The sequence below is a fragment of the Protopterus annectens genome, chromosome 9.part0 (assembly GCF_019279795.1).
Source record: "Protopterus annectens isolate FY-2018-M chromosome 9.part0, PAN1.0, whole genome shotgun sequence".
NCBI lineage: Eukaryota > Metazoa > Chordata > Ceratodontiformes > Protopteridae > Protopterus > Protopterus annectens.
In genome coordinates, this window is record NC_056743.1 from 1606409442 (window position 1) to 1606424554 (window position 15113).

Below are 15113 nucleotides of genomic sequence, written 5' to 3' on the forward strand. Positions count from 1 at the left end.
TTTTTCATCTCCTTTTGTAGCCGATTTTCTTTCAGGTCCTCTGTATTTCTTTTTTCCTAGCATCCAAGCAGTGCATTTACTAGCCAGTTACTGAAATCTACCCAAAAATCTAGGTCCAATGGCTTTCTCTGCTAAGTTTCTGTTTTCACACTGCGAGAACTAGAATTAATTAATCTGTTACTCAATGTGCAGTCATCTTGGCAGTCCCTTCTTATAGATTTGTTATGATAAGTACGGAACTTTTATTTATGGTAAGTATATATCTGTTTTGTTTCCAAGACTGAGGCATTGCATTATGGCAAGGATTTTGCACATTTCTTAAACTTTATTCACAGTTTTTCAACTCTAGTGTTTGTAGATCATGTTATGCTGTTAGCAGTTTGTAAAGTGTAGCAGAAACAGTGTTTTGTTTCAGTAGTGCTTTTTTAATGTTTTAACCTCTGTCTGTTTCCCCACCAGGTTTTTTGTCGAATGCACTTTTGTTACTTACTGCAGGTTCATAAACTATGCCATTAGGAATACCCCGCAGGAAAAAGGCCTCACCATTAGTGGAAAATGAGGAAGCTGAACCTGTCCGTGGTGGTATGAATGTTGGAGATATGAGGACGTTTGGAGGAATGACTTCACTACAACCTGGATTGCCACCTCCACCTCCCAACCTTCGTCCACGACTGATCTTCCATACACAGTTGGCACATGGAAGTCCCACAGGTCGGATAGAGGGCTTTAGCAATGTGAAAGAGCTTTACAACAAGATAGGAGAAGCATTTAATATACCAGCCAATGATGTAAGTGTGTGTTTCCACTTAACACTTCCACTGCTGTGTGTACCATTGTTTACCATTTTCCCTTTTTATTTTGGTGTACTTTTCTGTGTGTTCTTCTTTCTGATAAAAAACATGTTCAAATTCATCATGTCCTGTTTAAATATTCAGAAGCAAAAATGGCAGTGTTGGCTAACTGAAGTGCATTGTAAACAGCAGCAAAGTATTAATCTTGTAATTCATATGTAACTTTTCCAATTTTATTGAGTAGGCTTTAGCAAATATTTACTGGTTTGTTTTTTTTAATGCTTCTGACTTCACTAGACTCCATTCGGAGGTTTTTGAATGTAAATGCTCCAAGTGCCACAAGGGGCTCTCTGTAACACATGGAATATTTGAGTAATTTCTTACACAGGCCTTTGATGCATTTTTTTTTTTTTTAATTTCCTTTAGTCAGTGAAGCAAGCCTCTCCCCCCATGACTTCTGTATGGTATCCCCACAGGGATGTTGAAGGGTGTTGTGTGTAATCCATCCATCTCAAATTTCAGGTGCAGCTAACTGGACGAGGCCATGGATCACAACCAGGGCACAACTGAGGGATTCTGTCCCCCAACTCGCATGAAAATGCCTGAGTAAACCAAAGAATTGAAGACTGTTGCTGGGGACAGAGGAGTTTTGTCTTCCTGCACAGTTTGCTACTATAGCAAGTCTCACGAGAACAAGCAGATAAGAAAATGATGGATGCCTGCAGTGTTTAGTTTCTTATTTGTGTTTGAAAGATGCTATGTTTGGTGCCTAAATTCATCTTAGTGACACAGTAGATGTGGGCTTTCTGTCCCAAGATTTTCAAAGACCATTTCAATATTATTTTTGACCTATATATGATTACTGAATGTCTGCATTGCTGGCTTTGATATAGGGAAATATTGCCAGCCCAGCTATCTGGAATTTTGTAAATAATTCTGTCATTTGTGAATATTGATATGATTTATACAGAACTGTATGTTATGTACTGTGCTAAAATGTAACCACAGCATGCCTTGCTGACTTGGAACAGAAGTACATATAAAGTATATACCTGTGCAAATGTATGATGTTATGTAGTCCTATCTTGCCGCAATTCATGCTGGATGAGTTCAGAGCCGATATTCAGCTCCGACTCTGCCTATACTAAAGCTCAAGAGCTTTTTACTCGAGGCTAGACCCTATCCCATGGTGCCTCATGGCAATTCCCCAGATCTCATTTGCCGCGAAAGCTTAGAGGTTGTGTCTTACTGGCTCGTTGGCTAAATAGAACGATTTTTTACTTATTTAGTCCTTTTCTACCACCTTTTTCTGTCATATATACATATTAATAGTTTCTTCTGTATTGTGCTTCTGTTTTTTGAAAGTTTTCAACCCCTATTCCCCCCTTAGGACTGTACGGCCCGTTTAAATTAGAGGGCCGTAGCGCCCGTTTAAGTTAGAGGGCCTTTCTTCCCTGTGTGTGCGCGACTGTTAAAAAAAAAAAAAACTTTTCTTCTTCCTTACACTTTTATTTTTTAGCCTTTAACTATGTCTAAAGATAAAGATAAGGATCATCGCCCTTCGGGCTTCAAAAAATGCGACAGGTGTGCACAGAAAATGTCTCTTACAGACAGCCACACCAGTTGCGCATGTAGTCTGGGCGAAGACCATTTACAGCAACCTTGCACCTTCTGTCATGCTTTTAGTACAAGAGTGTTAAAAGAAAGAAAGCTTATTGACAGGGGTCTCATGACCAATTCCTTCTAGGAACAGCTGGAACTTGGTCAGGCAGCTCCAAAATCTTCAAAGAGAAAATCATCGGCCCCGACTTCGGAGCTGATCAAAAAGTCTAAAGCGTTGGAACCAAGGAGTTCTGGTTCCGACTCTGCTTCATCTTCGGTGCAGTCTATTTCATCGGTTCCGAGACGGTCTTTGGTACTGAAGGTTTTGCCTGACATCGAGACTGTATCTCCTATTTTGCGATCTCCTATTTTGGAGAGAAGGAGGTCTTCAGTCTTCACCAGATCCTCCAGGAACCCTATCAGATGAGGACATTGAGAGGGTGGTGAAGAGGTTGCTTTCGGATCCAGCTCTGGCTAGAAAATTGACCCCTCCAGACCCAAAGGTCTCGGAGCTGTCCCCCGTACCGATCACTGTTCCTCCTGCGACTGCTTCACTTTCATCAGGTTCCTCTGTCTTCAACCCTTTGGCTCCGGGGAGTCAGCCTGTTCCTCGGAGCCAATTACTCTATCCTCGATGGCTCAGTCTGGAGCCGAGGGTTGTGGGAGCCGACACTCTCGTGTCAACTCCAAGGGGGACAGTCACCCTGGGTACTCTTCGCAACCGACCCTCTCTCTCAGAGCCTCGGCTCTGCTCCCACTTCTGCTTCGGAGCCGTTCCCTCTTGCTAGGAGTCGACCATCTTCTCCCTCTGAGCGGAGGTTTTCTTCGGAGTGGGGGGGGAAGGATTTTGAAGCTATAGAGAAGGCTTTATCCTCTGCCAAAGCCATTCCTTTGGAACCTGTGTCCCACCAGCAGCAGGCAGCAACCTCTTCCCACCTGCCACCCCTACAGCGTAGGGAACCAGAGGCCCAAGTAGCCCCCATTGGAGGTGCCCCCTCTTCCGAGACCTCCCCAGATTATCTCGTTGGAGAGCTCCCTCGGAAGAGGTTATGTAAGAGGAAACATGTTGACTCCCCCTGAGTTTGTCACATCAGACCGTGATTTAGAGGAATCAGAAGGGGCCCCTAGATCTCCCTCTGAGGATGTCTCCTTCTCTGACATCCTAGAAATCCTTAGACAGAAGGGTGATTGGAAGACCTCTAATCCTACTGAGGATGAATCAGTGTATCTTGAGGCCTTTGGCTCCCGACCTTCCACCTCTTGGGTGACGCCACCTTATGACAAACGTTTGAGGGTCATTTCTCTGAAAGCATGGACCTCTCCAAATTCAGTAGAAGCCATCTCGAGGAGGCCAAACAAATTTATGACAGCACCTGAGAACAAGTCTTTCCTTAGCAAGGGAGTTCCAGTTGATGCTATGGTGGTAGCAGCGGCCACCAAGAAGGAATTATCTGAGATGTCCTCTAATATCAATCTTCCTAACAAGGAGTCCAGGATGATGGATAGGTACGGGAAGTGCACTTTTTCTTCAGCGGCATTTACACCAAGATCGCTGAATTACCTGACTCATTTCACTCGACTGCAAAGGGATCTCCTGAAAGAGTTAGGAGATACCCTCCAGGGTTCAGTAGCTCTGGGTTCCATGGACAAGATTTCCGCGCAGCTCTCCACCCTTACTTCCTTAGCTAACTCCTCCATGAGGCTGATCTTGTATGCGGCAGTTAAGAGCGAGCAGGGCAGCCGCAGCAGGAATAGCCCTCAGGAGACATTCATGGATGTGGCTTTGTAATTTTACGGAATCCTTCAAGTCTTCCTTCACTAATGTTCCCTTTGATGGTTTATCTCTTTTTGGACCCCAAGTGAAAGAGACTTTGACTAGGTGTGAGCAGGAAGGAAAAACCTTATCTGCCGTTGGAATCCATTTCTCTCTCCCATCCAGACCCTATCCCAAGGGTAATACAGGAGGGAAAATGTGGTTCTGCAAATCCCAAAAAAGTTTTCCTCGGGCACAAGGTCAACCCTCCCCCAGGGGCAGATGGGGAGGATATAATGGAAGACGCCGCCCTCACTGCAGAGAAGGTCTGCAACATCAGGGAGACAGAGAAGCTTTCTCTGATCATCCATTCCATCGACCCTGAGTAGTTGCCCGACTGTCATCTAAGAAGTCCCCGCAGAGCAAATAGGATCCGGAACTTACTCTCGATTCTTTTTAGTTCCAAAAAAGACTGGGGACTGGAGATCAAGTCTAGATCTCAGCAGGCTCAACAAACATGTAAGAAAATCAAAGTTCCGAATGGTCACTCTGCAGTCGATATTTCCCTTTATCGAGAAAGACAACTGGATGTGCTCAATCGATCTCTAGGATGCATTCTACCACATCAAAATGGACAGGCGCTCCAGGAGACACATGCCTCCGGCTGGGAGCCAGCCATTTTCAGTTCAGAACACTGCCCTTTGGCCTCACTACAGCCCCCAGAGTGTTTACCATATGCATAGCAGTGGTAACGGCTCACCTGAGACGACAAGGATTCCAGGTATTTCCATACCTAGATGATTGGCTCCTCACTGCTACCACCAAGCATCAACTTATAAGAACCAGGGACGAGACTCTATCCTTGTGCGCCAGCCTAGGCATCACTGTCAGCTTGCAAAAGTAAGTTTTATCTCCCTCGCAGCATATTGTATATCTAGGCACAGACAACCACCATGTCAGTAAAGCTAACACAGGAAAGAGTGGAATCTCTACGCAGTCAGATCAGATCCTTATTAAACAAAGCATCCAGGCCAGAGTAGTACTTCAAGTCCTAGGGACTATGGCTTCCGCCATCTTATTAGTTCCTTTTGCTCGTCTACATATGAGGATTCTCCCGTGTATGCTGTTTGCACAATGGTCGATGCAAGACCTTCCATCATCTCACCAGATATTAATAAGAAATGCATGCAAAAGGAATCTGACATGGTGGTTACACACGAAACAACTTGTCATAGGTCGTCCACTTGTTCATCCCCAAGAAAAAGCAGTTTTGACTATGGACGCTTCACAGATAGGGTGGGGAGGTATTATCTGGGAAAGGCAGTCCAAGGTACTTGGCAAAACCACAAAAACCACTTACACATCAATGTTCTGGAGATGAGAGCGGTGCTATATGCTTTGCAAGCACTTCACAGCTCCCTTCCCACTGGAACGATTGCGGTTCAGTCAGACATGTCTGTTGTGTGGTACATAAACAAACAAGGGGGAACCAAGTCTTACCCACTTTGTAGAGAGGCCTTAAGAGTTTGGGCAATGGATACTCAATGCTTCCTGATAGCAATGCATATCCCAGGGAAATCCAACGTAATAATGGACAAACTCAGCCGAGCAATTCTGATGCCTCACGAGTGGTCCCTGAATCCAATGGTTGTGAAAGAGATCTTTCACAAATGGGGCCAGCCTTGCTGCGATCTATTTGCCACTCACCTGAACACCAAATGCAGCAGCTACTTTGCCCTCATTCCCCATCTGGGGATGTCACCCAGGGATGCTCTAGTTCATGATTGACCCCCAGGACTTCTCTATGCCTTTCCTCCCTTTCCACTCATGCCCAAAGTAATACAGAAAGCAAGACAGTTGAGGAGTTCCTTGATCCTCATTGCTCCTTACTGGGCTCGACAAGTGTGGTTTCCTTTCCTGTGGACCTACCTTTTGGAGGAACCATGGATTCTGGATCCATCTCCAGATCTCCTGATTAATCAATCAGGACAGTTCCACCCCTCCATCCACACCCTCAAATTGACAGCATGGCTGCTCCAATTCCACTTATAACTGGGTGCATTCCCTTATCTCCAACAATCAAACGCATCCTAATTTCATCCCATAAACCTTCCACTCCGAAACTATATTCTAGCAAATGGAAAAGATTTTCCCTTTGGGCTACAAACCGGGGCTTAGCTCCATATACAGCTTCTTTAGAATCCATTTTATCCTTCCTAACAACAAATTTTCATGAAGGAGCGGCAGCCGCTACAGTTAGAGTTCAATTAGCTGCCATTTCCAATTTCCATTTTGGTTTCATGGGAAATCCAATCATGCAACACTCCCTCTATAAAAACTTCTTAAAAGGAGTTCTTCTTCTTAGGCCCCCAATAAAACAACCTTTAGAACCCTGGGACTTAAGTTTAGTCCTCTCATCTTTGATGTCTGCACCCTTTGAACCATCCTCGTCGTCAGACTTAAAATTGTTATCATGGAAAACCCTGTTTTTGGTAGCTATAACATCGGCTAGAAGAGTCTCGGAACTTCAAGCCCTAACTATTCGATCTCCTTACGTTATCTTTCACAAGGATAGAGTCTCTCTTAGGACAAACCCTTCCTTTCTCCCTAAGGTATCCTGAGAACACAACCTGAATACTACCATTGAGCTACCTGTGTTGTTTCCAAACCACTCTAATAAATCAGAGTATAGACTTCACCAGCTAGATGTCCACAGAATACTCAGATTCTATATACACAGGACTAAAGAATTCAGGAAATCTGATCAACTTTTTGTTTCCTTTTCTGACAAAAGAAAAGGCTTACCTGTTTCAAAAATTACTCTCTCAAAATGGCTTTTAGATTGCATATCCTTTGCTTATCAGCATGCTGGTAGACAATTACTGTTAAAAGCTAAAGGTCTCTCTACTAGGCCTGTAGCTACTTCATGCGCCTTTAGATCTAGGCTCCCAATTGATACTATTTGTGCAGCAGCTACTTGGGCAAGACCACATACGTTTGTCACTCATTACAAATTGGATTTGGCCTCCCGGGACAGGTCATCCTTTGGGTCCACTGTGCTGAAGAGTCTCTTTGCTTGAGCCACCTGGGATAAAAGTGCTAGCGACTCTGTCCAATCAAGCAAGAATTACGGCGAGATAGGACAACATAACATAAAGAAGTTATTTACTTACCATTACATTCGATGTTTGTAGTCCATCTCGCCTATATTCTTGCTTCCCTCCCTCCAACCCCCTTCCTGTTTCCAGGGGATCTAGTGGATCTTTTTTGGGGGCTGCCTGACTTTGCTCTTTATTGTCCACCTGAAATGGATTATGTTTCTAATCCCTTCCTGTATTTTACAACTATTTTCTTATTATTATTACCTGATGGGTATTTATTACTTTCCTGCAAACTAGATCTGGAGAATTGCCGTGAGGCACCATGGGATAAGGGCTAGCCTCGAGCCAGTAAAAAGCTCTCGAGCTTTAGTATAGGCTGAGTATCTGCTCCGAACCCATCCCGCAAGAATATAGGGGAGATGGACTACAAACATGGACCGTTATGGTAAGTACATAACTTCTTTTTTTAACAGTAGAAACTACAACATAAAAAGGGTCAACTTGCAAAACTTCAAGAAAATAAGTTGAAATTAAACTGCTTTATGATTGTGCTATAAAAGTTCTCTCTGCGTCTGATACACTGAAACTGAATGTCTAGAGCTAGAAGTTTTTGTATTGTCTTGAAAGAGAAGTAATTGCTAGGTTTAAACTGTAAAAGTGTTTATTGGTCTACGACTTCCAAGAGCTGCAAACATCTGAGAGATGTGTGTTTTTCATACAGAGATGTTAAATTCTGTTAGTTTCTGTTTTAGCTTGGGAACTGAAATCAGGTGACAGAGTGGTGTCGTCCAAGCTGGGCCAGCAGTAATGTCTGATATTAATTTGGGAACTCTCTCAGAGGGAGACTGTGCATTTTGTATTTTGTCTTGGACATAGCAAGAACATCTACTCATCATCACCATCATTTGTCCTTGCCTGTCTAAGATTCAGGGTATACTATCTATTTTAGATATGGATAGGACTATAGTAAAGTGTAGTTAAGATGTTTTCTGTATTTATTTGAGGCTGTCCTGCAATGTTGTTTTAAAATATTTCCTGTGATTCTGAGCTCTGAAGTAACGTGTTGATTTTACTGAGTATTGTCTTGTTCTTTTATTATTAAATAGATTTAAACCTATATTTGTGGCTATCTGTGAGACATACTTAAGCTTGTAAGAGTTCTTGCATATGTATTTGCTGACCTTGTACAGGCCACTCCTAAATAGGCTTGCAAGTCTTGGTCAAGAATACCATTTGGGTTATTAGTAACATTACACAGTAGGATTGGACACCCTTTGTTAAGGGCCTAGAGTAGCTGATAAGAGTGGTTGGTAGCAGTGATAACTACCTTATAGTCTGGGCAGAATGGGGCATAGCTAGTAAACCTGTGCCAGACTTTCCCAGGTGTGTGTGTGTGTGTGTGTGTGTGTGTGTGTGTGTGTGTGTGTGTGTGTGTGTGTGTATATAAATCAAATCTCAAAGTGTGTGTATGGGCAGGAACACGAAGCAATGGTTGGACAGAGAGGGTGCTGGAGGTTTTGGCTTGACCATTCAGCTGAGATTTCAACCCTGTAGCTGTGCCAGTGGGGAGTCTTATTGGGGATCTGGAGAGAGAGGGAGAAACCAGCCCCAGACTGACTGTGATCTCTGTGTGCTGTTACAGATATACGGATCTACTTTTCCTGTGGTAGAAAAACTTTTTGTACTGAGGAGTCTAGCATATTGTGTGGAGTCTGAACAGACTTTTAAAGTTCTCTTGGAATCCCAGCCTGTTTTGGAGACATCCTACTCAAGTGAGATCCTGACACTTTGAACGAGACTCTGAAAAGATTAACAACTCACTAAATATATAAAAATGTGGATACCTTGTAGCCTGCAATGGGATATGACGAGCTAAATATGCTGCCTACCCCTTTGGCTATTCACCACCAAGAATGCTCACAAAGTGTCGATAGTGTGATCCCGACACACATAACATTAAGAAATGCCGGACATCTGGATGAATAGGAATGTGATGATATGCATCTTTTAATCTAACATTACTAAAAAAAAAATCAAGTAAGGGAAGAAGGGGTAATAGGTTGTGAAGTGAAAGCATTTTAGACTTTGGCACTATTGCAAACTAATTTAGGAAAGATAGAAGTGGTCTTCAGGGATTTTCTTTCTTTGGCACCAAAAACATTTTTGAATAAAACCCTTTTCCTAGCTGGGAAGGACAAACCACATCTATTATCCCTGAGACAGCATATGATGTAGGCCAAGAGGAAAGAGAAGGGTTTGGTCTGGCAGATGAGGACAACTCCCCTTGAAAGGTAGAATTTCCTCTTGCTGCCAAGTGTATCCTAGACGGATTCCATTCAGAGCCCACTTGTCTGAAACAATCTGTTGCCAAACACAGAAATAGAGATTCGGACCTTCTGGAAGGGGTAAGTGACTGCCAGGGTGGGAGGGGGGGAGACAAAGTCCCTTACACAGTCTTTCTTTGTTCTGGGAGGTTCTGGAACCCCCTGCTATTGGTTTTTAAATATCATTTTACCTGCATTCTGCTGAGATGGTTTATTTCGTTTCTTGCCAAAACTGGATGAGGGAATAGAAAATCCCTTGGAGCATCTAGAGAAGGAGAGCTGAAGAATCTGAGAAATTCCCTGAATCAGCTTACCACTCTCATCACACTTTTTCATAACTTCTGGAAAAAAGAGGGTCCAAAAACTAAATCTCTATCCAAAGGAGAATTCAAAATTTATTTTTTTTACATCTTCTGGGAGGTTTTGAGAATGCAACTAGGCAAACTTCCTCAAAACAGTATTAGGGGCAGCAGCCCTGGAAGCAGTGTCATAAACACACTTCAAACAATGAGTAGTGTCCTGAGAAACCGAAGAACCTAGGATTACCCAAAGCAGATTTTCCTCACATGAGGAAACTGCAGCCAAAACATTCCTCAATGTCGCAGTAAGTCTAAACTTTAATACATCAGCTTGAAAATCAGAATTCTAAAAATCAAGTCGAGGAAGCATACGCATTTCTCGCAAACTTTATCTTTACCGTCCTTGTTTAAAAGAGAAGGATTAGAATTAAAAATGTTTGGAAGCAGCTGGATTAACTAAAACTACAGGTACGGTCAGTTCACAGATTAGTGTATAAAAACTTGAAAGACTGCGTTCTATCTGCCTTCTTAGCAGCAGGCTAGCTGTCAAGGAAATTCCCTGAATCAGCTTATAAACACATTATCTGATGCTGCCAACACTATGGAAGGTAAGGTTTCTGGAAATTGCAGTTGTGGCAGTTTCACAGTATTTTCTAAGGGACTGAGAATCCTCATAGAAGACACAGGTTCATTTTAGAAACAGTCTCAGAAAAAAAATCCTTTGCAGGGAGATTCAGATACTGAACTCTCCTCAGAATTTGAATCTGAAACTAGTGGAGGAAAAACTCAAATCTGTTCCCCCTCACAGTCTTCTAAAGATTCCAGGTTTGTTTTGTTTTATGTTAATGTATGTATATCTGTGTATTAACCGATAACTTTAATGGTGTTAAAAAATAATACTCCCCTTTGAGAAGGATGATCCCCTCAATTGATATGTGTGGTACTTGTGCTGCTAGAGACCAGACATGGCAAGGGAGAGAAAGTGGGTCAAATGGGGTGGTAGAAGGGGAGAGCTGGTAAAGGTAAATGTATTAAAGGTTTGCCGAAGAGGATCCTACATGGGGAGGGGGAGGGGCAAAGACAACCTGGTATATCTCATCAGGAAAGCAGATCTCCAACAACTGGCTCCACTGTTACTCCCTGTGCATTTTTCCACAAGTGGAGATTGTTGGCAGAGGTTTGCAGTACCCATGTTATGCTGATGACATAACTACATCTCCCTTCCATAATAACTGAATGATGCAATTTATTCTGTAACAGTGTGTCTACTGTTCATTACTGGATGAACAGTAATCAAATGAAGCTATGCGACTCAAAAGACAGAGATCTTAGTAGTTATCTTAATGCCTTGTAAAGCTCCAGTACTGGACCCCAATACTAGCTGCAGGGATCAAAGTATTGCCAGGGTACAGCACCTTGTGTAATGTTAAATAGCAGAGAAGTCATTTCAGGATCAGATTTGAGCTGATGTCAAGATACATTACATCCACATGTGGAACACAACTGAGATTAAACATCTTATTCCAACTGAGGAACTACGTGCAGATGAATACAATGGTCTCCTCATGCTTCAACAAACATTAATGCACATTACAAGTTACCTGACAAAGGACTTAAAGTGCACTCATTTAGTGCAAAACTCTGATGCATACCCCATTAACATACCATGTGAATGATGTTACCCAAATATCTTGAAGTTTGCAGTGGCATCCTGTGCACTCATGCATTGTATTCAAGGCATTTGTTAGCTTTTTTAGTTCTATGAGGTCTTGCTCCTCCATGTCTAAAAAGCTGGTAAGACTTTATTAATTTGCCCCATTAGTGTGTTCAACCACTCAGGGGAGTGTACTGAGATTTTAGGGTGCAATGCATTTAAAATCAGTTATACATTTATTGACTCAGTGGCTTCAAGAATCATCAACCTTGGGGAACTTTAAGAGATCTGTAAGACCCCACATTTTCATTTTAGCCCTTTATTGATGGCTTCAAAAGTCATCCACCTTGGGCAACTTTAAAAGATCTATAAAACCCCACATTTTCATTTTGTTTTTTATTGATGATTGTGATATGAACTCTGAATGTTCACAGCGTGGCTTATTGAGAGTACAAACACCTTCAATGACCTGTACGCAGGCTACAGGAATTCAATGTCCACCCCACTACAAGCCGGTTAATACTGTATGTGATGTGGCTATCTCACCACTGTCAACCAATTAATATGTGATGTTGGATGTCCCATCGCTGCCACCCATTATTATGCGATGCCCCTGCACTGGCCCAGTAATCAAGGAGCCTCGGTCCTCACCACAGGCAACAGTGAGGGACATGCACAGTGGGAGGGTGACAAGTACATAGACAGTAAAGTGCAATTTCCCTTAAGAGCACACACAGATCACAATCAGTCTGGGGATGGTTTCTCCCTCTCTCTCCATATCCCCGAAAGACTCCCCATTGGTACAGCTATAGGGTTGAGATTTCAGCTGAGTGGTCAAGCCAAAACCTCCAGCACCCTCTTTGTCCAACCAGTGCTTCATGTCCCTGCCCAAGTAGCTGAAACACTCACTTTGAGATTTGATTTATTATTATCATTACCATGCATTTCTATTTTAGTTATCGGGGAATGATCTGAAATAGTTACTGGATATGTGTCAATGTTTTCAATTAAATGCACATGTTCCTGTCAAATTTAATGTCTGTCTAGACTAACCCAGTTATTATATTCAAGTTAAATATTTAAGTTCCTACTACTGAATTCATGTCTTCCATACTAAATATTTTCATAATTTTTTTCAGAAATCTACCATATTTTGTAATATTTTACTCTTCTAGACCCCCTGATTCATCCTTACTATTGTAAATCAGATTCCAGTCTCCACATGTAAGCAATATCTCCTGCTGTTAGCTGATTATTTCTTAAAGAAAAAACTCTTGAGGTCCATAAAAGAAGTTTTAGGTAGGATATAAATAGATGCTAGCATAATCCTCTTCCCTTGCCAGTAGCCTCTTAGTACTACAAATTTAACATTGCTGTCTTTTTGTTTTCCTCTTCTATCACTATTGGAGCTGATCTAGCAATTAATACAAGTACTTCCCTTTTCCTTTGCCCTGATAGGATTTCAAGATGGGTATACAGCAGACTTTCTTTATCAGATTCACATGCTGAGTTCTTTCTAAGTGTGTTTCCTGTAGTGCTGCTGATGTTCTTCATGTTTCACTGTTGCAGTCATTACATTTCGGTAATCCTGCTGGCAGGTTGCCCTCAGCCGGCCTGAATTCCAAAGTCTTGGGTCTTGCGTCAGCTGCTATCACCCCTTCCCTGACGTCAGGTCGTCAGGGGTATAAAAGATGCAGCCGATGCCATTTTCTTCAGTCTTTCTTGCCGCGCGGTGCCCGAAGTAGAAGCAGTTCGCAAGTGTTGGTCAGCCGACTCCTGAGATTTTTGTGTTTGAGTTTCAGATCCGAAGTCTTCAATAAAGCTAAGTACCCCATTGGGGAAACTTTTTTCTTGCTCCAGACCGATGTCAGAAAAAGTTAATAATTCTATTTCTTGTAGAAAGCAAATACCTCATAAGGATTTTCATTCTTGTTTTATTCCTTGCCTAGGCCCTGATCACAACGTTACTGGTTGTCGGTTTTGTGCTAGATTTAACCAACACACTATTAAGCGTCGGTATAATTTTGCTTTAAAGTTTTTTGGTAGCCAGTTTAATTGTCCTGAAATGTCGTTGGATAGCCATCAGACTACTGGAGTTTACAAAAAACGCAAAGAAAAGGATAGAGAAAAACAACAGAGGCCCAAAACCGATGAAGCTTCTCCTAAGCCAGTCACCGGTTCTCAGTGAAGGCGCTTTCGCAGCCCGACACCCGCTACTTTAGAGTCGTAGGCCGCTACCGACTCCCACGTGGAGTCGGCCATGCAGCTGGATACTCAAGGTATTGGAGCCCCGTACGCTAATCCCTCAGATGAGTCCAGAGCCGCTGAGCAGGTACCGGCTTCTGAGGGTGTATTCAGACCTAAACATCTTTACATTAAAACAACTTCAGCTTCAAAGGCAAAGACTAAAGCATCTTCTAAAGCAAGGAAACAAACTCGAGCCACGTGGACAGGCCACTATGCCCAACAAATAGATGATCAAAATGGCCGAAGACTTGATTACTTTGATCAGGGGTTCCCATCCCCCTCCTGATAAGCGGCTTAGGCAAGACACTAAGTATGAATTTTCTGATCAGGGATATTCTTTTCCCCCCATGAGGATTCTGCTGCTGAAGAATCTATACCTTCAGCATCTCCTCCTGAGGACTATTCCTTTGGGAAAACCTTGCATACCATGAGGGAGCATTTTCACTGGGAAAGCCAAGATTTTTCAGAATCTAAAAAGAGGCTCAGGGATTTTCTTTTACTACCACAGCACAGGCCTTTAGCCATTCCACCTGTGTTAGACATTGTAGATTGTGTTTTCGGAGTCTAGTCTGATCCCTGACTCCTTGCCCCCAGCTCCTGTTAAGCCTGACAGATATTACAGGGTTCCTGACTCACAAATTTCTTTTTAAAAACACTGCTGCTGACCCAGAAACTATTTCACAGGGTCCAAAGGGAGTTAAGGCTTCCACTGCAAAAAACCCAACCTCCTCTGACAGACATTCAAGGGCACTGGATAGATGGGGGAAAAAAGGTATATACATCTGCAACTTTGGCTATAAGGGCCTTAAACTGTCAGTTTCATATGCTTAAGTATCAGCAACATGTCATGGGATTGCTTAAACAGAAAATGTTGTTAAACTCTGAATGTGCAGAAAACAAGGAATGCAGGATTTATTGCATGCAGCTGAACAAGTTGGAAAACATACTTTGCAATGTGGTTTTGATTCTTTGGAGGCCTCCTGCAGGGCCACATTTACAGGTTCTGTAATTAGGAGTCATGCTTGGTTAAAGGAACAAAATATGCCTGATCATGTTAAAGTTAAATTACTAGATGCACCTTTACAGCATGATACTTTGTTTGGTGTTAAGGCAGAAGAGGTGTTAAAGAAAATGGAGGACAAAGCTAAATCTATGCAAACTGTCAAAGATTTTTTACAAGTACAGCCACCTAGGTTTAGTAGACACTGGCCCACAAAAAATTGGTCCTTTCCTGTGTCAGACAGACCTCAAAGGGGCAGATCCAGACGCCCTAGGGGCATATCCCAGGTGCAAGGATCTTATAGGTCAAAGCAATGGGGTGCTTCTACCTCCAAAGCTGGAG

General features: G+C 42.6%; 1 protein-coding gene across 1 annotated transcript in view; it reads left to right on the plus strand.

The window, feature by feature from the left end:
- The first annotated feature begins 462 nt into the window (after positions 1-462).
- GIPC1 (GIPC PDZ domain containing family member 1) overlaps positions 463-15113 on the plus strand; it is a 374161-nt gene continuing 359510 nt past the window's right edge. Inside the window, exon 1 of the mRNA XM_044084547.1 lies at positions 463-788. Coding sequence (XP_043940482.1) covers positions 507-788 — 282 coding nt within the window. The 5' untranslated portion in view covers positions 463-506. The remainder of the gene's footprint in view (positions 789-15113) is intronic.